The sequence below is a fragment of the Galleria mellonella genome, unplaced genomic scaffold, assembly GCF_026898425.1.
Source record: "Galleria mellonella isolate WM207_F2 unplaced genomic scaffold, CSIRO_AGI_GalMel_v1 utg223, whole genome shotgun sequence".
In the NCBI taxonomy this organism is placed as follows: Eukaryota; Metazoa; Arthropoda; class Insecta; order Lepidoptera; family Pyralidae; genus Galleria; species Galleria mellonella.
Genome location: NW_026442042.1, coordinates 1 through 23,346, shown reverse-complemented (window position 1 = coordinate 23,346; position 23,346 = coordinate 1). Strand labels below are relative to the sequence as shown.

The following is a 23,346-nucleotide window of genomic DNA, read 5'->3' as shown; positions in this document are numbered from 1 at the left end:
GGAGAGTCAAGTTCGAATAATTCGTCAGAGACGGATAGAGAAATATTGTAAAGGCATTCCGGCACATAACTAGGAGCAAGGCGATCTAAAAATTTATTCGCTAAAGTTAAATCGAGTGCAGAACGTGATGTATGATCACTAAAGGCAGATCTGAATCTTTTAATATTATTCCAAACGACTGATGAATTAACTTCTGGACAGATAGAAGAACAAAATCTTCTCCAGCCTTCTAATTTCTTTTTTTTCAGTAGTTTTCGAGTAGAACGTGAAACTGCGGTGTAAATTTCAAAATTTTCTGGTGTCATGTAATTATTATAATTTTTTTCAGCCTCTTTACGATTTTTAATTGCTTCCGTACAATCTTTGTCCCACCAAGGTGGGAGGGAATTTTCCCTGAAGCACTATTTTTAACAGGAAATAATAAATCAGCAACCTCCTTCATATTTATCATCAAGTCATTACAACATTGATGTTCATTTCCATGGTAAACAATAGGTAACTCCGATATTTTATTATCTAAATATTGTTTGTAAATATTCCAGTCTACATTTGATAAATTATATTTAAGCCGAGGACCACTCTTTCGACTTGAGGGAATGGAAATTGGAAAAGAAAGAATGAGGGGAAAGTGATCGCTTCCGAAGGTAGAGGAATGAGGATACCACGACAGTGAAGAAGCTAAATCAGAAGAACATATTGAAATGTCAGGAGCACTAAACCCTTCATTCGGTGCAGTTCTACGTGTCGGTACATCTGAGTTAATAATACATAAGTTGTAAGTGTCAATTATCGTCAGGAGTTTTCCACCATAAAAATTAGAAGTAGAACTGCCCCACGATTGGTGCTGAGCATTAAAATCGCCCATTACGAGAAAAGGTTTAGGTAAAATTGAAAATAATTGTTCTAGTTGTGAATATATTTGGCATGTAGGATCAGGAATATATAAAGTAACAAAACAGATACCATTTATAATTATAGCAGCTGCATTAATGCCGCTATATACAGGAAGCGAAAAAGAAGAAAAAGGAAGGGAGTTTTTGACCAATATGGCAACACCGCCATATCCGTCGGCTCTATCATCACGGAGACTTGTAAAGCCTGAAATCCTAAAAGGATATCCTGGCTTTAACCAAGTCTCTTGTAGAGCTATTATAAAAGGATTATATTTATTAATCAAATAAAATAAGTCTGATTTCTTGTTTGTTATGCTACGACAGTTCCACTGAATTATTAGGACTTTGTAATCCATTGTGAGAAGTTAATAATTGAGAAAATACATTGTAAATGGCATCGTTGGACGGTGGTAAAGTTGTTTGTATCATTTTCGATTGCGATAACACTTTAATAAGCATGAGAATAATATCAAAGATGGATTGATTATTGTCAATATTATTTGATGATAATGCACAACCATTAGAGGGAGCAGGAATATTATATTCCTTAACTATGGCTTCATGGGCAGAACGATCATATCCTTGTTGTGCTTTTTGAGGAGAGCGTGGTTTAAGTGTAACTGTTTTTTTATATGATGATTGAATATGTGGTAATGATGATTTCTCTTTAAGGAAAGAAGATTGAAAATGAGATTTATTGGACGGAGATGATGATGTTAATACATCTGAATATAGTTTAGAAGTGGGAGGATGAAATTTTGATGCTTCAGCATAAGAAACACAACTGTGGGCCATTGTTTCTTTAATGGCTTTCTGACGTGCATATTCAGGACATTTCTTACTAATTGCTGAATGAGAACCATTACACAAGATACAAGAAACATTTTCCTCATCTACTTCACATTTATCACCTGTATGATTTAGCCTGCATTTATAACACCGAGGATTTGAACGACACTGCATCTTGACATGTCCGAACCTACAGCAGTTATAGCATTGGATAGTGGGGTAAATGTACAAATCTACAGTTAATGATGTGTAAAACATAAATACTCTTTTTGGTAATATTTGTCCATCAAAAGTAATAACAATGGTTTCAGTATTAATAAAACTTGGTTGTCCTTCATTAATGGTCTTTTTCTTAATTCTTCTGGTTTTTAGAATTCTCCCACAACCTATAGGTACTGATATATTTTGGATTACTTCCTCTTCTGTCCAATCTTTAGGAATACCCCTCACAATTCCCATACGGGTTACATGGAAAGAAGGTATAAATGCCTTAAAATTATGCGTTTCTAAGTGACTATTATTTAAAAATGCATTTGCATTTTCGAAATTTGAGAAAGAAAGCGATAAACGGTTTCTTCCTATTCTTTTGAGGCTACCATTCACTATATTATTTATCTTATTAGTGTGTAAAAAGCGACCAAATGCAATAGGATGTAATGTAGTGTTATCATTAGGATGTGTTTCATTTTTTTGTACATGAACGACATAAGGAGCTACATCCTCGGCATTGTACAAAGTTCTGCTTAAAGTACTGGGTGGAGAAGCAGGTTTAACAGACTCGGTATTATTTACAACTGGTATTGATACTTGAGTTTGATTCTCATCCTCAATACATTGACAATCACTATCTTTAATTTTAGATTCGAGACCTTTGGTGTGCCTCCTTCGTTTTTTATTGCAATGTTTGCAAATGCGACGTTCGCCACGTACTCGCTTACGTTTAGAACTTGCAACGCTAGAACCATCTGTGTCCATACTAGATTCACCCAATATATCAAAACTATTATTAAATGGGATAGTTATATTTGCAGACACCTGGGGGGTTGTCCCCCAGGGTCTATAGGTGGATCCATAATGTTAATATAGGTAATTTACTTACCAATATTTACAGCAACAAACACTATTACTACAAAATATACAATTAAATATACAATCTAATACACAATATACAAAAAAAGACTAATCCTTATATAAATAAAAATAAAATTAATTTAAAGAAGATCAAAAAACACTCCCGCTTTTTTAAACGTTTCCCGCGCTTTTTTTCCTGCTGTCAGTTGTCATAGTGATCCGTATTGTCCCATAGATTAGATAGATAGACAGATGATATATAACTTGGTGTCAAGTATTTTAATTTTAGTTTCATTTTCAGAATACTGCTATGTTTAACATTTCCCGCCTTTTTAGATCACCATGTTACGGTAGTAGTAGTATTATATATGTAATACAGCTTGTCACAGAGTCTTCATTGCCTATTTATATTTCCCTCATACATGCATTACTTATAGCACACAAATAATAACAGACATAGATATATACATATACACCATAAAAGGTAAACGAATACACATGCAAAAAAGCAAAATACATAAAAGAAAAAGCTATTATAAATATATATATATAAAAAGATTAAGGATAGTACCTGTGATCCAAATACTTTTAATAGTTCCGTTTAAGGTTTGTAATGTAAATGTGGGCAACAAAGGAAATCAGGAATAGAAATTAAAAATACATGTATATTAATCAAAGAAGCTTATAAAACTAGGGTTGCTAAGGGGATAATATATGTGGCTTGTACTCCACTTAGCTATATGACATACAAGTTACACATATTGTTTATAGTTTTTATTATTTATTTTATTATTAACAGCCTCCTGTTGTTCGCTTTGAAGATCAGACTGTATTGCTTAGTTTCTTTACCTTTTCCATTCTGGATAAATTAATACTACTACTACTATTATTCGCTTTAGGTTTGCACCAATAGGAACATCGTTGTTGGAATTTAAGAACAAGGAATTACATAGAAGGAGTGATTTGAAAATTGTCAATTCATACCAGATTAGTGTATAAAAAATGTTATACGGCCGTATAACCTTTCTACATAAACTGTGTCGAATATACACTGGACAGCAAATAAACCGGGCCACTCGCTACTTTTGAACTCTAGTCCGATTTTCTCAAAAAGTATAATATTTACAACTGTCAAAGTCATATCTATAGAAAGTGCGTTTCATGACGATCAAAATGACTAAAATTTAATCTGAAGTACCGTCATCTTACATTGCAATTAAGCAATAAATACAATGCTTACGATTTGCTCTGTTTTGGCTAGAACTCGCGCTCAGCGTTTTTTCTTCTACAATGAGGATAGTCCCATATTTCTTATCATTTCTATAAAAAATTTTTCATCATTTGCATAGACGCGTGTATTATTGTAACTTTTTTGAGTTAATAATAGATACAACGAAGAATGACTTTGGCAGTTGTAAGTTTTATACTTTTTGAGAAAATCGGATTAGAGTTCAAAAGTAGCGGGTGGTCCGGTTTATTTGCTGTCCAGTGTATAATCTAGTAATGTAAAATTTGTCATTGACAAATATTTGATATATCAAACTTTCTATGCACTAGCCTACTATAATATTGAGAAAAATAGCAAGTGATAGTGTATCTTTCGTTCTCTTTTTACTCATTATATTTGCATAAGAAGAAAGAAGGCAACTATATGACTTACAGTTTTTATTTTATCATTCCTTCTATGTAATTCCTTGTTTTTAGTTTGAAATAAAGTTTTTCTGTGAAACTTTTACCACACAGCTAAGGTTTTGTCCAGGTTCCGTTGATATACGGCTGGTGCCAACTCTTATAGTGATTAGTAATTACTTCCCATACATTTAGTAACCAGTGATTACTTGCTCTTTGGTACATTCTTATCATCGGTTAATAGCAGCGAAAAATTTGCGAACGATTACTAATTGCTAAAAAATTATATTACATATCACAACTTATTACCTCATCGCTACATGAGGTTAAATAATAAAAAAGGGTACCTAGTAAATAACATTAACTCATAATTTTAGTTTTTAAACCTTCTCTAGGTTTAAAAACTAAAATCAATCACAGCATCAATGGTCTCTTGTTAATCGCATTCAAGTTATTTAATACATGCTGAATACTGAAAATAATGAAGATGAACAACAAATGTTGTACAATTTTTGTTTATTACTACATTTTGTGATATAGCTTGGTGAAGCTTTAACGGATAAAGATAGAATGGTACACTTACTCACGTTTATATAAAGGTATAAAATGGCGATGAAACTATGAGACTGAAGTCGGGTCACTTGTCACTCATCATGAAAGGCTAACTGAGCTGCTTGGGGGAAAGGGATTTAAAGTTATGAGGTCTAATAGCCCCATAGCTAGCAATATATACTCTCAGGTCGATCTCCACGCGGTTCCCCTTGGAAACCATAATGGTTAATTATTGTCGAATTCATCATGGTGGGCCAACTGACCTACATTCATTCTCACCTATTACCTTTCACTGCCCTGCCGGTGTATATCGATAGCATGGGTGGGGTTATCATTCCATTTTCACCCATTAAAAAAAAACTGAGCCGCTTTCATATGTTATACCTTATAGGCGCCCCGCCAGCGTATACAGATGGCGCAAACTGCATAACGTATACTGCATAACGTGGGGTCTAGGCTTTTTTACGTACTAAATATAGTCTAGAATCAGCTGATATTCAGCAATATTACCTACCTGCAAATAAATAAATATTGCATCAACGCATAATTAATCTTTCGAACAGTTCCCAGTTAACTAGTAGAATTACTTATACTATGCTGTAATATTGAATATGATATACACTTATTTAATTTTCCAAAGTGAATATTTGAGATGCTAGGTAGCTACCTAGCATTTCAAATATAGTATTTCCAAATTTATTCGTAATATAAAATATAATAGAAAAGTAGCATTACTACTAATATTATAATAGATTAATAGTTGACCCGGCAAACCCATCAAATATTTAATATATAATATTAAATAAAGTCGGAAACAGTTACAAAGTTTGTATATTTTAGATATAGGTTTCAAGACTGAGTTTCAGAGATCAGTGTAAGCTTCATACTATTAGATAAGTACTTATTTGAAAACCATTACTATTGCTTTAATTTATTTTTGGGATTTTTTCCGTTACAATTAGCATGTAAATATAAATATTAGATACTATTGTAGGTAGACAGGTGTAGGAAAAATAAAATTCGAACTAAAATAATTTCTAACTATACCTACGTCCACATAATAGATAAATTCTGTGAATCTAGTGAGAAAGGGTTCAATTGAAAATGGTCACTTTTCAGGAGAGCCAAAAAACTATTTTAAATAAAGAAAAAAAATTCTGCTGCTTTTATTATTTGCTAATTGAACAAGTCAATGATTGCATTTATAGTAATTTTTTCCCCTCTTTCTTATGAAATTGTCGGTTTTTGTGTAAAACCTATAGTTTTAAAAATAATTCTATTATACCTAATCACACTTAACAAAAATATTAAAATTATGATGTGAAAATAGTTTTAAGTAGAATTAAAACTATTTTATTGAAGTATTGAAGAAAAACAATGTTGTGTATTTTACGCTATAAAAAATAATCGCTATTAAATGGTGTAAAAGGGTTCAAATCGAACTGATTCATTTTACAAAAATAATTTTTGTAAAATATTGTAGTTTTATTTCTAATTATGACTTTTTTACCACAAATATTTTGTTAATTGTAGCCTTTTACATGTTTACTATCTCTATTGTTTTTAAAGATATCGTTACGATTCTTATACCATTCGAAAGAGAAAAATTTGCTTATTTAAAGTAGCCTAAAAAAGAAAAAGGCTATAACTTGAGTTATACCCTTTCTCACTAGAGGCACAGAATTATAGAACAATTATGTAGACACAGTGTCACGAATAATAACGATGATAGGTACATTAGTGCATATCTACGTATGTAAATATCATACTTATAACTATCCTAGGTGTTCCGTACTACTTACTGCATTGAAAGTAGGTACATTTCTACGTATATTACCTACTCGTACTCGTATCATATACTTTGGTTGTATGTAGAATATCTATTTGCTATCGTCTCTCGTCCTGGCTCCGCCCAAGTATTTTATTCAACTTGTAACATCGGAATATTCTCGCGGGGAATGCACCAGTGAGGAATAATGGGTGAATTTGAAATTAGGTTAGTTGTCAAAATTTAACTACGATAGACGTGGTGGTAAGCATTATGTTATTTTTAATGGATGGAACCCCGGTCTCCAATTCATTTCAAGGCAAATTACATTTATAAATCTTATGATGGGCCTTCATGATGGGCTTTTACTGGTGCTTCGCCAGCGTATCCCGTTAGCGCAGGCGTTACCATACAATTTTCATCCATCAAAAAAAAAAAGGTTGAACGGATTTTAATAAAATTTGGTAGGTAGGTACACAGATTTAATTCCAATTTTAAAAATTATACTGTTTGACGTGGACTAACTGCGAGATACAGCTAGTGTAATTATATACCTAATTATAATAATGTAATGACATTGTTACATTTATGAATTGAATTCGTTTTTACGTAATATACACATTTAGTACAGGGGGAATGAAATTGTTAAGAATGAGGATCATTACTTTGTCAGTATACCTACTTTATCAAGTTGAACACCAAGCGGTCCTAGGAATTATCGTCTGCCTAGTTATATAAGTATATTGGTTTACTAGATTTTAATATTTTCACGCCAACTCCCTTTTGGAATGGTTAGAGAGAACTGAGAGCCTCTAAGATTTCAATAAGGATTGTATGTAGTGAAACATGTGTAAGTAAGTACTCCATAGAGGATCCCATTTTATTTATTCCTACTGATTCCTAAAATTGAAATCAATATCGTGATAACATCGGCGTTTATCAATGTCATTACAGCTAAAGCTATAGGTAGTAATAAAATAAATTGTTTGTTATAATGGAGTCCTAATTGCTCTCATTTTGTATACCTATGGAACATTGATTTATATGTGTATAGAAAAGTCTAATGATAAATATTGTAATGGCTTGCATTAAGTGTAATACATAACACGTATTTTTTGTGCTAATAGCTAAAAAAACTTTATATACTTACCTAGATATGACTTTACCTATTTCCACAGATTAAAGATAGTTTCTGTCTATTTGTAACTAAATGAATTAATATAATGGCATTTGTTTATAGTTGCTGTTTTTGGTTCTCTTTACGTCTCGGAGGTTTATTGATAGGAATATACTCGATAGTTAGTTCTTTTACCTATTTATACTCGTATTTTAATACATACAGAATTAGTAACATATCTCTTAGTACATAGGTACCTAAAGATAGATAATTACGTATAAGCATATTTATTAGGCCGCTAATGTATGTGTATTTTTTTTGTATCCATTCAATTTCTAAGGAAAAATAATTGCTAATAAATACTCGACAGTTTATTGAGTACTTATATAATATTTTGTGATTAGACCTACTTATTTGATATCTATATATTTAATTTAATAATAATTGTTTTCTTAAAAAGTTCCAGGCCATACTTGCGCTAATAGTGTTTAGTATTGGTTATAAGCATTCAGAACGAGTTGCAGATGAAATAACGGAATTACTAAATAATAATAACATAAAGCTGATCTATACTAAGGATTACTTGGAAATGTTGAAATCCGGTAAGTATAATATGTTTAAGTATAATTTTATTTCCATATCAATTTTGTACGACTTTTAAATATCTCAGTCTTCGGTAGTGTGGTGGTACCACAACAGCAGTAAGTAAACAAATGTTTCTGAGACTACTCTATTAAAGATTATAGTCGTAAGTAAGTATATTTATTTATATTTTAACGACTTCAGAAAGAAGGAGGCTCTCAATTGGACTGCATTCTTATATATTTTGGTATTATGTAAATTGTGTGTACTAAAAATAAAAAATAATAATGATGAATACTCATAATAATTTAGATAAACTCACACTAATTATCTGATATTCAAACTGGGATACTCTGTGCGACAAAAAACCAAGCTCATTGGAGGCACTACTCACTCAGATCCAAGCAAATTTAGTAGTCCATTTTCTAAATGTGCCCAAATGGACCCTACGACTATATGAACCCATATTAAAGTAATAAAAAGACATTTCAATTTATGACTGGATATTTAATTTTTTTATTGGAAATTGTTACATGAATAAATATTAATTAAATAATTAAAATATTATTTCATTTTTACAGATCCAGAAAAATATTTTACTCTTACTATCGTTATAACGTGTGTCTACATATTATCTTGCTTACTGTTCATGTATGGAGCCTATACTGTAAGTACCTATGTAAAATCATACTTGAGAAGGAGGGGAAAGCATTGTTAGTAATGGGGTCTAACTGCCCCATTGCTGGCAATAGAATTTCGAAAAACATTTCATAGTAATATTTCTGTTTTATCCTCACCTATCATCCTTCACTGTTGCCCTGCCAGTACCTACATATACGAGGTTTGTCCGGAAAGTACGTATAAAAGTTTTTTAAAAATTTTATTTTACAATTATTCAGGTAAATCAATTTTATCCCCTTCAAAGTACTCCCCCTGTGACATAATGCACTTGTGCCAACGCCGTTTCCACTGTGAGAAGGCTCCTTGAAAGTCCTCTGGTTGTAGGTTTCTCAGCTGCCCCGTCGTAGCTTTTTTTATCTCATTTATGTCCCCCAAATGCCGCCCCCGAAGTACCAATTTGGTTTTTGGGAACAAGAAGAAGTCACACGGGGCCAAATCCGGCGACTAGGGGGGTGTTCGGTCACCGTAATGGAATTTTTACTCAAAAACTCACGGACAACAAGAGAGGTGTGGGCAGGGGCATTGTCGTGGTGAAGAATCCAACGCCCCTCTCGCGCCAATTCTGGACGAACTCGTGCCACACGAGCTTTGAGGCGTCTGAGCACATCGACGTAGAATTTTCCATCAACTGTCTGGCCTGGAGGGACGAATTCTTGATGGACAATCCCCCGAACATCGAAAAAAACAATCAACATTGTCTTGACATTTGAGCGGGATTTTCCTTCACAGCATCATCCCCATAAACTGTTCTGAGATCGGCAAAAATTTCACGGCCATTCTTGCCGAGTTTCGAGAGAAACTTGATTACGACGCGCTGCTCTTCAACGGAAGCGGGCTCCATGCCGACGGGGTTTCGTTAAGAGGTAACTTCACAGATGGCGTGACAAGCCAGTTCGCACCGCACGGCGGTCAGACCAGAACTGAAGCATTGTTAGGGACATAAGGAAGGGGTCCTGCGCTTACCTGGCCTCCCCACTCCTCTTTCTCGCATTCCAGAACACTTTTATACGAACTTTCCGGACAGACCTCGTATACCGATAGCATTGACGGGGTCACTATTTTATTTTCAACCATTAATTAATTTCATGCGTTAATCATACTTGGGATATCATAATAATAAGTAGTTCATTCGAACAAGAGCATCTCAGTTGGAATAAAAAATCACAAATAAACAAAATATAATAATTAGGTAATAGTAGAAATAAGACCAAGTTGCTGACTAAAAATTACTTTCCCTCACAGTTCACAATTTAGATATCGGCATCATTAGTTGTCTTAGTGATTATGAAAGCAAAATAAACTTATATTATCAATATAAATTTTGATATCCGTCCAAGTTTCCGATAATGATTCGAATAAATAAATATCGTTGAATCATAAATATTGTTAGTCATATTGAATTATAATTTATTGTTCATGCGGTTTTTCTTGCGTATTTAATATATGTAACGTAAAACCGAAATTGAGGGGGTTTCGTGCCCATCCTAGAATTGTTTGGGATCCATCTTTGGATTCGAGTACATACGAGTATGCGCCATTTTAAACGGTAAGGCCTCCTAGAAAAAAATCTTAAATACGCCAATGACTATGGTTCTAGTCAGTGGCGTAACTATACCATTTGGGGCCTGTGGCAAATTCTCACACTGATGGGGTCCTATCAGTAAAAATAAAATACTCAGGTACAATGTAAAAAAAATCTGAGCTCGCGGCCTCTTGAGCAGGGGCCCTTTTGGGTCGGGAGCCAGCGCATTTTGCCACTGGTTCTAGTGTAATCAAGGTAGCGCTTGGTTTGTTCATTGTGGCGGTGTGCTTGATTTTTTAGATTTTGGGTTCCAATATTACAAAATAAGTAATATAAACTAATAGGTGCTAATTGGGATCAAATATAGTCGGCGAATTGTAGCTAAGACAAGTTGAGCATGCAAGCACAAGAAAATTAAACCTTTTTGCAGTCGACTGAAGAACACTCATTGACTTTCTCACGAAGTTCTCTACTTCTGGACTAACTATGTACAAGAGACAAGACAGTAAGTCTTCTGTACTGCTACAGAATTACCTACGTAATTCTAATATATATACTATTGGCTGTTTGTATATCTGGTTTTTATATATTATTTCCCGCGGCTTTGCCTGCGGAATCTCTATATAAAGTAGGTATGTTTGTTTCTCAATCATGATCAAACGGCTGAACGGATTTGTTACTGGATATTATCGTGGCTAATTCGTGAATTCTTTACGATGGGCTAACTGATTTGCTTTCATCCTCGCATGTTATCTCTCGCTGGTGGGGCACCAGCGTATACCGATAGCTTAAGCGGGTAACTATCCCATAATCATCCATAAAGGGGGGGAAGGGATTGTTAGTAATAAAATTTAATTTCCTCATACTAGCAATATACTTCACTAGGTCGACCTCTACGCGGTCCCCCCTGGAAACTATCGTTAATTCTAGTGGAATTCGTCACGATGAGCTAACGGACCTGCTTTCATCATCACCTATCACCCCTCACTGGTGCCTTGTCAGCGTATACCGTTAGCGCAGGTGGGGTTAGCATTCCATTATCATCCATTATAAAAAATCATCCATAAAAAAATATCGATTCAAGTGGTCCTTGGAATATACAGGGTGAAACGGCCGGTTGCTCAAAACGAAAACAGCTGATTCATATGAATGGTCTGAATTAAATGGCAGATTATTTTTCTATTGGAAGTGCACCACAGCCATATAATTAAGGATTTTTCCGTTTTGACGCTGCGTAATGTATTTGAAATTTTACGATCCACACGACGCAGTGGATTTTAATACTAATATTATTATTTCTTTGTATTATGATATAAGATCATAAATTAAATGATTTTAAATAAAAAAAAAACAGGAAAAACATTTGAAATTTTCCGGAAAGAATTTTCACTAGTTTTCAGTTCAGAATAATGATTTTAATTCACTGTTTAAAATTTTCCCAACCTATTTCTTACACCCTGTATATTAGAAATTTACGCAGAGTTATGCAAGTGAATTAATTAGTAATATTTTTATTAATACAGTGCAATAACATACTAATGATTGGATACATACTGTTAGAGTTGACCCGGTTGCTTATGTTGTCGGTCACTGTGGCCACTTGTCTTTTAGTACTCAAACAAAATACCATGGATATAGGACTATTAATTGGGGCCAGCGTTGCAGGTGGATTCTTTCTTCGTAAGTATTATAATCATATATATATATATATATATATATATATATATATATATATATATATATATATATATATATATATATATATATATATATATATATATATATATATATATATATATATATATATATATATATATAAAAGCGTCTTATTGTACTCAAAAAGTTGTAAGATAAATAAATAAACTACATTGTTTTAAATTCAAATAATTGCTTAGTATCGAAACTTTGAAGGAATTCTGATGCACAGTAAAATTTCTGCAGCCAAATAATACATACCTACTTTTTAATCGACTTCAAAAAAGAGGAGATTCTTAATTCGTCGTGAATATTTAATTTTTTTTATGTATTTTAAATGTGATAACTACCGGTTTAACTTACGTGTATTTTAGTCGAGAAATGGAATGCTAACCCCAGCTGCGTTACTGGTATCTGGTTATACGCTGGTAATAGTGATTATAGATGAGAATGAAATCAGGTCTGTTGACCTATTGATATTATTAGGAATTGATAAGAATTATTTTCAGGGAAGGCCGCGTGGAGGTCGACCTGACTGTGTATATTGCTAGCAATATGAACTGACTCCCCTATTATAAATAATCAATTAATAGGGAATAAAGATTGTCAAGATTCCATATATGGAAAGACTGTTGGGATAAAAGTTTAAATCCTATTAATTTTTTCTGTAACATATGAAACAACGATTTTTCACTCAGTCTCCGGGTTCTACTATGAAATCCGATTTGTAAAGGCATATAGGAGATCGAAGTTGTATTAAAATCATTTGTGTATCAAACCGGATTCGGTTTCTGTTAACCTTATAAATACTTTCAGTGGGCGAATTTTATTTATGGGTGTGTGCAGCCAATTTACCCATACTCATAAACGAAATGGAGCGAGAGGAACAAGCTGAAACGATAGAAAGGCTACAACAACTTTTGGAAATGAGCAAACAACGATCTATGCCGTACGGTTCAGACAATGATCCTTTCGTTGTCGATTATGGAAATGCTACTAGCAGCGATTTTATGGCATCAAAGAGACAAATTAGTAATAAAATAAAGAATTATGCTAGAGGTTCTATGCCACTAACCATTTCATATAGTACACATAAATAAATACATCTAGTCTAATTAAATTATGCATTTTTCGTGTTTTGCATTTATAATACTAATATTTTAGACTAAGTATGATTAACTGTGTGGTCATAAAATGGACCACCCCTACCTCTCCCGTGTCGTAAGAGGCGACTAAGGGAATTTAGTCATCGAGGGACGCATCTCCAAAAATCAGCAGCGTCTCTTATAAATAAATAAATGCAATCAAAGTTTTAATGCGGTAATTATTAGTAACCCCCCCCCCCCCCAAGTCACTACTTACCCATATATTTATTTTTAGAGAAATTGTTACTCTTAACAATGTAAACATAATTATTTTAAATAAATGATTTGTTGGGAGGTCAAGTTGCATTACATAGGTACCTACGATAAGAAATAACCTTCGCGATAAGTCTTATTACTTTATGATATTCGTAAACTAAGTTAGGTAGTATAACGGATAGTGTTCTGAAGAATTGTTCGAAATGATGCTCATATCCACCTATTACCATCACACCGTTCACTATTGACAGGGAATTCATCCTCAGATGCTACAACCTAAGAGGTTGCGTACCTACAGTACGATTTCAGAGAGATTTCTTTCCGTGGACGCTTAGACTGTGGAATGAGCTCCCTGCTCTGCCGAGGTTTTTCTTTGATCGAGACTAGAGGGGACATGTGACATCCCTAGAGTTTCAAGCGTCCAGAGGCTACAGTGGCTGTCCACTATAACATGGGAAGCATGCTTGTTTGCCACTTTTTGCATAAAAATGATTGTTCGGTGTAATTTTTTTTTTGTTTATTGTAAGTATTAACTACTACTAGGTAAGTTAATATAATAATAAATGGAGAAAGAGTATATAAATAAATTAAATATATTTTAAAATTACCACTAATATATAATTTAAAAAAAGTTCAATTTAAAGTGATTTGAATCAAGCATTAAGGACATGGTAAATACTAGAAAGCCATGTGGATTGTAGAAACTTGGTTTGCTAAATGGCCTGTATTCTAAAGATTATTCCATTTCATAACCTATGATGATACAGTAAAGGGTTACTGTATCATCATAGGTTACTGTAAGGGTAGCTTTGATAATGAAATACAGAGGAAATAGCTGGTATTTATTTATCGTACAAATTTTGCCGCGGCTGGTGCCTTATCTAATTAATGTAAGGGCCTATATATTTGCGTCATGAAACCATTAAATATTTTTTTTTATGTTGTATAATAATTTATATACATATATGTACACATATATATATATACATAATAATTTAATGCACTAAATTAATATCTTTTGCAATATAAAACTGATATAAATTTTGATAAAATTAGTATGGATCCACTATGGAAGTTGTATTAACCTAAGTTCTTTCGATTAAATAGACAAAACATAAGCATACATAGGTACAAACAAAATAAATGCTCCTACTTACTGAAGTTACAAATATATTATCATAATAGAAAATTTAAAACCAGTAGGTACTTTTTATGCTGTCGGCTTAAATCAAAAAGTGGAAGTGGCAACCTTACATTATACATAAATTTCTATTTGATAGTGAAGCCCATTGCCACGTGCACTTTTAAGACGAATGTTTGCATACGTGAATCCAACACCACCAGCCGTTAAGGTCGCACTGGCATCCGTATGATCGATGTCTCTTGCAATTATACCCTGCAGAAATGAAATTAGCTTTGTCAAAAGTGAATGTATGATGTCAAAATTAAAAACTCGGTATACTATAAACGAGTGAAACACTGTGATTTTATTTTAAAATTATCATAGTAAGTAAATAACTACGTATGTATCTACTTGTCAGGAATGTAGTCGTATATTTACCTATTTTTATGTATATTGTATGCAGAATTCTTTTGTACGTGTGTAAATCACTAAACTCCTAAGCATTTAAGCGAGTGTCTTATTTCATCTGAAGGGAAAGATGGTGCATGCTCTGAATATAAAAATGATAAATACTCAAACTCTGACACGACAAGATATACCCATTTGCCTACATATCAATGTCCTCTGAAATGGCAACGAGTATTTGTTTGAGTAGCACGATATTTACATAAATATGAAATAATTGGCACAGTTGTAATATAATATTAAGTTTTATGTCTAATTATGTTTTACTCACCCTGATAATTTGTTGACCGGGGTCAGAATAAAAAACTTCCTTCACACGCTTCTTAAAAGGAATACCCATGTAGTCAGCTCTCGTTTGCCAAGTTAAACGTGTATTATAGCTCGTACCCACTATTAGATCTCTTGCCCAACAACACGAGATGCATGTAAGTGCAAGAATACTCATAAGCAAATATATACTCCTCATTGTGCTAGTGCTGTTTACTCAGTGCGACGGTGACGATCTGAGAGTGGCGAGAATCGTTATCAAAAACTGTTTATATCTGGTTAAAATAAATATGAGTCACATTTTATAAGTTATATGTACAAACGAAATGTAAATATTACATAACTAGCCCACGTGAATCAGCATATACAATATCCTGAGTTAATATATAATATATAACCTACCTTCATAAAGTTTCAGTCAATTTAATTGATCGGTTATTTTATGTGCTTTTTATATTGATATAACTTTTTTATTTATAAACCGATTGAAATAAAACAAACATAAAATGTTAAGCCAAACCGCAACGCATTAGTGAAAACCGCTTTCGAATCGGTTAAGCTTTAGTTGAGATTAGTGTGCACAAACGTACAGACATACAGATAAAAATGATAAAAATAATCGTTTTAGGTTCTATTGCGTTCATTAAGCCCCCTTATAATAGTTTTTTTATATATCTTTCATGTACAGACTGCGACCAGTTATGATTTTATTATATGTATTGATTGATAACTATTCCAATTCAATTCAAAAAATTATTCTGCTGAAATTACGGATTAAAATACCAATGTAATATATCTGTACCTACTGCAAGTACTATAATATACTATAGTATATTCGTGTCTTTACCCCAAATTTCTTTCGTATAAAAATGTCATAATTATAAAAGATTGATATAGAAATACATTATAAAAGGAAATTTTCCATATAAATTAAAAAACAATTAAACTGGCTATAACATTATTTTAATATTGTTATTTGGTCATAAATAGCAGGTATTTATATTAACTAGAACAATAATAAATTTTAGTTATATTTTAATACATTTCCTTACCCGACTTATGTGTAGGTCTAATAACAAAATGTCTTTGCGATATTGTAATTATAAATATATAATGTATAAATTTATACAGGAAATATTTACATAGTTTAATTAAAAAATTATATGGATTTGCACAATGTATTTTCCATTTTCGTATTGTTTAAATTTCAAAACTCCAATGTCATGCTTAGATTCTAGTCTAGGTAATTTATAACAAGTAAAAATTTCAAATGCACAAAAAAAAAGTTATTTTTTAAACATAACTTATTCTGAAGCCAGATATTAAATCCAACTTCGGAACTACGTTTGTGCAAATAAATTTCTTTAGATCTTGTATGTATGTATATACAATGTACTGTCTGCACTCAAAGGAATTCATAAAAAAAGGATAGAAAGTAACATTTTTATATTTTTCTTATAATATTATTTATTTCAAATAGGTACCATTAATATACAGAAACCTTAGACCTGTGTAGAATATTCAAATTCACCCTAAACCATTACTCTATCACCAACTATTCAAAGTACGCCTTTTCTGACTAGCAAGAACACTAGATGAATATACAAATGTTATATTGTAAGCTATACTAAGCACCCCACACAAAATATGAGGACTTAATAACCCAAAATTATAAAAAAAATCATAATACCATATAAGAATTTGATATAACACTAATTTTAGAAAAGTAAGTCTGCACCCCCTTTGCCTTTTATCTGCTATAATTATATAAATATATTGTGTTTAAAAATATACCACAAACCTTAAGGAATAGAATAAATTTTAAAATGACATTCTCAAAAACTTATTGTTGTAATTTGAAAATATTTACTAAAAATTATGGGCCCTTAGTAGTTCTTATTATTTTATAATTTGTTCCAACTTCAAATATAGGACAGTTTTTATTCTGTTAAGAAAACTAGACATGGTTAAAGACAAAACAATGTCTGCCTAAGTAATTCCTTAAAATAACGATTTCCACGGCTCAGAAGTGTAAGCATGCCTATATGGATGGGTTTAGTTTGGATAATATTGAACAACATCAATGTATTTATTTACACGTAATCACAATATTGAGTCAAACTATAATTATTATTAATTATACAGAGCTGACTTGCATAGCAGCGAAGCGTGGAGTTGTTTCTAATTCCAATGAATCTGTGGTAACTTGGGAACGGGAGTCAGAATTTTCTGTACTATTGGGTAAAGAGCTCATAGACATTTTTTCATCTTTCATACTACCATTGATTTCACCTGTTCCATCTACAGTGCCCGATTTTTGTTGTCCATCTGTCATATCTCCACCACCGCCACTTAGTGAATTCCAAATTCCCTTCGATGAATCCTTAACAGTAACTTTTTTCTCGTTTGCACCTTTATCTTTATTTGCATCTTTGGTCTTTTTTCCAAGTACAGGAAAAGAACTAAGTTTTGGTTTGGAAGTACGCACTCCAGTTCCACGTTGGATCGGTGTCGAGTCTGTCTCGCCATCTTCGGTGATAGATGACAGCATGTCAGCTGACTCAGTGGGCACCACTTGTCCAGCTTGTATCGGAATGTCATCTAGAAATGATAAATTACCGGCTAAAGTATGATATGTATAGAATAATATGTTTTTTACACCGATTATGGATATTTTACGTAGATTGAGGGGATCTCATTTAACATGAGAATTTAAGTAAGTACAAAATAAAAATATTAAGTAATACAATGAAAAAGACAATAAGTATATGAGTATACAGGATTATTTTTCAAATTATAGACAAAATACAAGCGCGTTTATTGTGTTGTTACAACAATGCCTAATAATATATTTAATGAAAGTGATATTAAGTGATAAGGTGTATAAAATAATATACAATGATTTTATTCAGTAAAAGTTATATTTTGTCATTTGGATTATATTATTATTTCAATCTCAAATGGACCGTACCTGAGATCAAAAATATAAACAAAAATGGAATAAGTGGGAAAGTTGGCAATTGTATTAATATAAATTATATTTTCATTATTTCATCTCAAAAATGGGTTATTCTTTCGATCTGTAAGTTAAATAAATTAGTATTCTATTAAACATTAGTTATCAGAAAATACTTTATCCTTTCATATCTTAGATAACTATAGATTATGGGGTAGATTGTGTAACAGATAATATGAGTAACATGAGCCACAAAAAATAAAAATATAAGGAATATAAAACTTTTAGTTATAAATAACTTTTTGGATTTTCAGGTTGTCTTTGCATTTAATATACAAAACAAACGGGTTCTTACCATGACTTTCGTTTTCTTTTGTTTGTATCAGCATATTCAAATTCAAAAGAAATAATTGTATTAAGAGCTCATTAATTATCTATATTTATTATATAAAAAAAAAAGACTAAGTGTAAAAATTGTTACGTGATTTTGGGTGGTACAGTGTAAGTACTGTGTAGTGAATCCACTATTCTATTTTCCTTGTTTTACTTTTTCAAGGTAGGGACTAACTCTCTTAACATAAATATAGAATTAGTTGACAAATAATTGAGTCCAGTAACATTCATATGGTTACATTAAGTTATAGCTAATCTATACATAATTGTTTTTTAATTACAACTATAAATTTATTTGCATCTACTTTATGAAGTGCATGTGTAATGTGTACTAGTAACATTCACAGATTATGTCTTGAACATTATCCGCACCTCACTATATGACATATAGGCCCAAATAAAAATAAGGTTGATTGTTGTTTATAATTGTCATAGAATCTTTACATATTTTCAGCCTCACAATCAGAACTATCAGAATTGTTTAGAATTGAATTATCACTTTGTACTCTTTTCATTGATATTTTCCAATATTCCCCATTCAAAATCTTTACTGTTTCATGAGAAAATTTGTATGATTCCGAAGTTAAACATGTATTTTTATTGTTGTATGAAAATAAATTCTTAATCCAAAACATTTGTTTGGTATTACGTATCGATGAGCATTCATTTGGTAGCATGCAAAAAGTTTGATCATCTGTTTGAAAATCATAAAAATATTAATGTATATACATTTAATAGCGACACATTTTATTCTACAGTATTAATTTATAATATACAGCATTAATGAATTTAATAATAATCTTTATTTCTCATTTATGTAATTACAGATAGTTCATACATCAGTAAGTATAATAACAAAGATCTAAATGTTTGATAAAGAATGCAATAAATATAAAATCTCACCTGGTAATTTCTTTGTACGGAATGATGCATTGGTGATCATAGACTTAGACATTGTAACAGTGGTTGTTGCTGGAGACAGTGCAACACTAATGCCCATAGGACCATCACATGGTTGGCCTGAAACATACAGAATTTTTTTTAGATGAATTTAAATATATTTTTTTAAATGCAAATTAATATTGTGAAGTCACAAATGTTATGGAATGTGGTATATTTACCTGATGAATTGTTTTTCAAAGAATTTATTACAGCACTGGTAACTAGCATTACATCTGGATATAGTTCATACTGGGCCCTTTGATCTACGTCTTTTACAGCTTGCAGGGCCAATGTATAGAATTCATTGAACATAGCAAAGTATGCACCTTCTATCATTTCTAACATAAAATTAGGAGACACTGGTATTCTTGGTACGGGTTTTTGAGTATTAGATGCACCAGCAGTTTTTTTTTTTTGGAAACCTTGAGTAACAATTCTGAAAATAAAAAAGATAATGAGGAGAAACCTAAAAGTATAACTGAAATAAAGAATAAAAAAAATATAAACCTCATGTTCTATTTTTACACAATGTTATAATAATACAGTTTAAATAGTAAATCTGATCCAAAAATACCTTGATGTTGCTATACAAAAATGCCTAAGAGCAAGTTTAGGCAATAAACTCAATTGACGATTATAAATGAAAAACAGTGCAGTCATAACTTTTAATCGATTCTGAGCATTAATAACTTCCACTTGCGATAGTGGGCCCCAACTGACAAGCTTGGTGTTGCATTCCTCCCATCTTCTCAAAGCATTTTCTGTCAAAAATTGTGGTCCCAATGACAGTGGCTGTAATAAAATATAGAATTTGAAATGAAATGATGATGATGTGTAACAAAAGGTTTTAAAGTTGTAAGCTGAGTGCATGTTTAGAAATAACAGTTGTACAATATGGCATTTGTACATTACAACAGTATAGAATTCTCTATCTCAATTCTCCAACAATAAACATTGTCTTATTAAAGAAATGAAGGTGTTTAAAACATGAAACTGTAAATACTACCTCATGGTAAATAGATGGCTGTGCTAGTGACGGTAGTCTAAACGAGACTACTCTTGGTTTTCCATTCTCATCCACAACTTCAAAATTGTACAAACCTAGAAAGTAATAAATAATGTAATGTCTATATTATTGATCAGATGAAAATACATTTAGTCAACAATCTAAAGTCCTATATACAAAATTTGCTATAAACTTCATACATACCAATAAGTAGTGTTTCAATACATCGATAATTTTTCTTACTTCCTTTAGCAACTGAACTTAAATAGTTGTAAACTAAAGTAGGGACAAACTGTAATGTAAATCGCTGTAGCTCTACCTCTTTTGATCTGTAGAAACTAAACAACTGGGTGCAGACATTTTCTAACACCTAGAAACAAATACTTGATTATTTATTTTATTTTAGTATTTATTAACTTATGTCTATGTCAATAATAAGGACCTGGTCAATTTTAGCATCATCTGTTTTATTTGTTGACTGAGAATCACTGTCATCTTCCAAATAAAACAAGTTAAACAAAGCAGTTGCTATTTCATGATTGTGTTCATGTTCTGCTGCAAAACTCTTTATTTCATTCTCCTGGAGTGCTGCATATTCCGATAGCCATTCATTAATTAGATGCTTCCACTCAGTCATACTTGTTTGAATTGCTTTAATACGGTACGATTGCAAAATGTTTCCAAAGGTAGGCTTCTATTTTTACTCTAGCTTCAATATTATCAAGCGAGTGTTATCAAAAAAAAAAAAAATCCAAAGCAATAGTTTTAAAGAATTAATTTTCACAGTAATATGTGACGGCAAAGATAAAAATCGATAAAAATCTTGAAATTGTATACAGTATTAATTAATTAAAACACTCAACACTAATATGAAAACTTGTAGGAAAATGTTACTATTTATTAATATATGCATTATTTTATTACTGTTGTATTTTTGATGTAAAATAAAAAATATGACAAACAACTGTGATGGACAACGATGACAATAAGATTACTTTTTTTTTTATTTGACAATGAGCTAGTGTTGCCCACTACGTTACTTTGATAGGTTTTTTTTTTTAGTGACTTTAAGGTCACTTAAATACATTATATATTATTATTTATTATAACTTTATACTACTATTACTTTATTATTATTATATATATTATTATTACTACTATAAACAAGGCTAGAGTTTTGTAAATAAAATGGTCAGAATGAGTTAATAAACGTAAGATAGAAGTAGAAAATATAAATTTCAAGGAGATAAGAGAATTAAGAGGAATGAGTAAACAATTAAAATGCTTGATATCGTAGTCCTCTTTTATTTCATCAGTAGAAAACCGCTTCAGCTTGGATAATTTAATTAATAATTGCAAATTATCAGCGTATAGTATAAGAGTAGCTAAGAATACTGATGGATGTGGAGTTTTACGGAAGACCAATAATGTTATTTACAATTTAAATATTTTATTACGTGCAATGTTACAAAGATTATTTTAGTAACAAGACACAAGTATTTTTTATTTTTCTAATTAATTAAGCTGTAGGTCTATAGCCGTTTACAACTTCTTTCTTACAAATACTAGTGAAGAAATTTATAAAAATTGAGAAAAGTAAATTAATTAAATTGTGGCACGTCAGCTGTTAGATCACACCAATCAGATAATAATTGATAGACACGAACCGTTTAACGGTGAGCACGAAAATAAGTAGAAAATCAGTTGATTGTAAAAAAATTATTGTATATGGTTAGTGGCACATTCAGTGGGTCTTTCATTACTAATTTTTCATTACGGAATGTCGGCGACAAAACGTAGTAGTCCCATTTAAATTCCGTAGCGAATTAGTGAGTGACTTTTATCCTCACTTTTATTTAAAGAATATTCGATCTTCAGTTCGCGTAACGTGATCGTTAATATTAAATATGTTTATTCACTACTACCGATACTTACCGTATAGTATACGGTCAATATCAATATTATAAATGGGAATGATTTAATTGTTTGTTTGTAATAATTGAATTCAAAATATATTCAATAGATTTTAAAAAATCCTTTACCAATGGATAGCCACATTATCAGAGAAGTAAGATAGGTATATATTAATTTCAAAAATTCTATCTACCCATGAGAAGCCGGATCACTAGTAGATATATAAACGAAACGTTGATACTAGCACTAGATAAAATGTTTTGTTTAATCCGTAAATTACATTTTATTTTTTCTATGGTTTAATGAGTTGTCATTTGTACCATACTACAATGCGAGGAGATAGGATACTGCTTAATGCCAGTGCCACGTAATGTAAGACACGACTAACTGTCAAAGTCAAAATTGTTGCAGTTTTGAGATAATATTGCTGTCATTATTTACGAAATATTAAAAACTAATATAATTTTTTACAAATTTCATTATTTTTCGTCCTCATGGGTTCCTCCCATAGTACAGAAGTGCCAGGGGGTGGATCAGAAGGTTATCATATTTTGCGGGTTCGTTTTGTTATCATTTATGTACTTGTTGCAACTTTTTACATTAGTCTGATTAAACACACT

At 31.7% G+C, this 23,346-nt stretch overlaps 3 protein-coding genes and 1 long non-coding RNA gene across 8 annotated transcripts; 2 read left to right on the top strand and 2 right to left on the bottom strand.

Annotated features, from left to right (window-relative positions):
- Positions 1–385: 385 nt before the first annotated feature.
- On the top strand, positions 386–2,019 carry LOC128200632 (uncharacterized). 3 transcript variants are annotated; one of them, XR_008252822.1, is made up of 3 exons: positions 386–495; positions 569–775; positions 1,566–2,019. It is a non-coding gene; the product is annotated as an uncharacterized LOC128200632 (long non-coding RNA). The 3 variants fall into 3 exon arrangements; XR_008252820.1 differs by having other exon boundaries at positions 386–775; XR_008252821.1 differs by lacking the exons at positions 386–495; positions 569–775 and adding an exon at positions 794–1,311.
- Positions 2,020–6,734: 4,715 nt separating this feature from the next.
- Positions 6,735–13,412, top strand: LOC128200621 (uncharacterized). 3 transcript variants are annotated; one of them, XM_052894627.1, is made up of 5 exons: positions 6,735–6,930; positions 8,280–8,421; positions 8,983–9,068; positions 12,128–12,284; positions 13,116–13,412. In XM_052894627.1, exons 2-5 carry the CDS (start codon positions 8,409–8,411, stop codon positions 13,397–13,399), a joined length of 540 nt encoding a protein of 179 aa, XP_052750587.1. In that variant the 5' UTR covers positions 6,735–6,930; positions 8,280–8,408; the 3' UTR covers positions 13,400–13,412. The 3 variants fall into 3 exon arrangements, with proteins under 3 accessions (XP_052750587.1, XP_052750586.1, XP_052750588.1); XM_052894626.1 differs by lacking the exon at positions 6,735–6,930 and adding an exon at positions 7,761–8,000; XM_052894628.1 differs by lacking the exon at positions 6,735–6,930 and adding an exon at positions 8,027–8,122.
- A 1,076-nt stretch (positions 13,413–14,488) lies between these two features.
- LOC113517293 (uncharacterized) lies at positions 14,489–15,780 on the bottom strand. The gene is made up of 2 exons (XM_026901938.3): positions 15,520–15,780; positions 14,489–15,056 (listed from the first exon to the last, which is right to left on the bottom strand). Exons 1-2 carry the CDS (start codon positions 15,712–15,714, stop codon positions 14,916–14,918), a joined length of 336 nt encoding a protein of 111 aa, XP_026757739.1. The 5' UTR covers positions 15,715–15,780; the 3' UTR covers positions 14,489–14,915.
- Positions 15,781–16,461: 681 nt separating this feature from the next.
- On the bottom strand, positions 16,462–21,781 carry LOC113517520 (hyccin). Its single transcript, XM_026902209.3, has 7 exons — positions 21,255–21,781; positions 21,017–21,182; positions 20,813–20,907; positions 20,381–20,598; positions 19,986–20,242; positions 19,768–19,884; positions 16,462–18,116 (listed from the first exon to the last, which is right to left on the bottom strand). The coding sequence occupies exons 1-7, from the start codon at positions 21,447–21,449 to the stop codon at positions 17,653–17,655; spliced, it is 1,512 nt and encodes a 503-aa protein (XP_026758010.2). The 5' UTR covers positions 21,450–21,781; the 3' UTR covers positions 16,462–17,652.
- Positions 21,782–23,346: the final 1,565 nt, after the last annotated feature.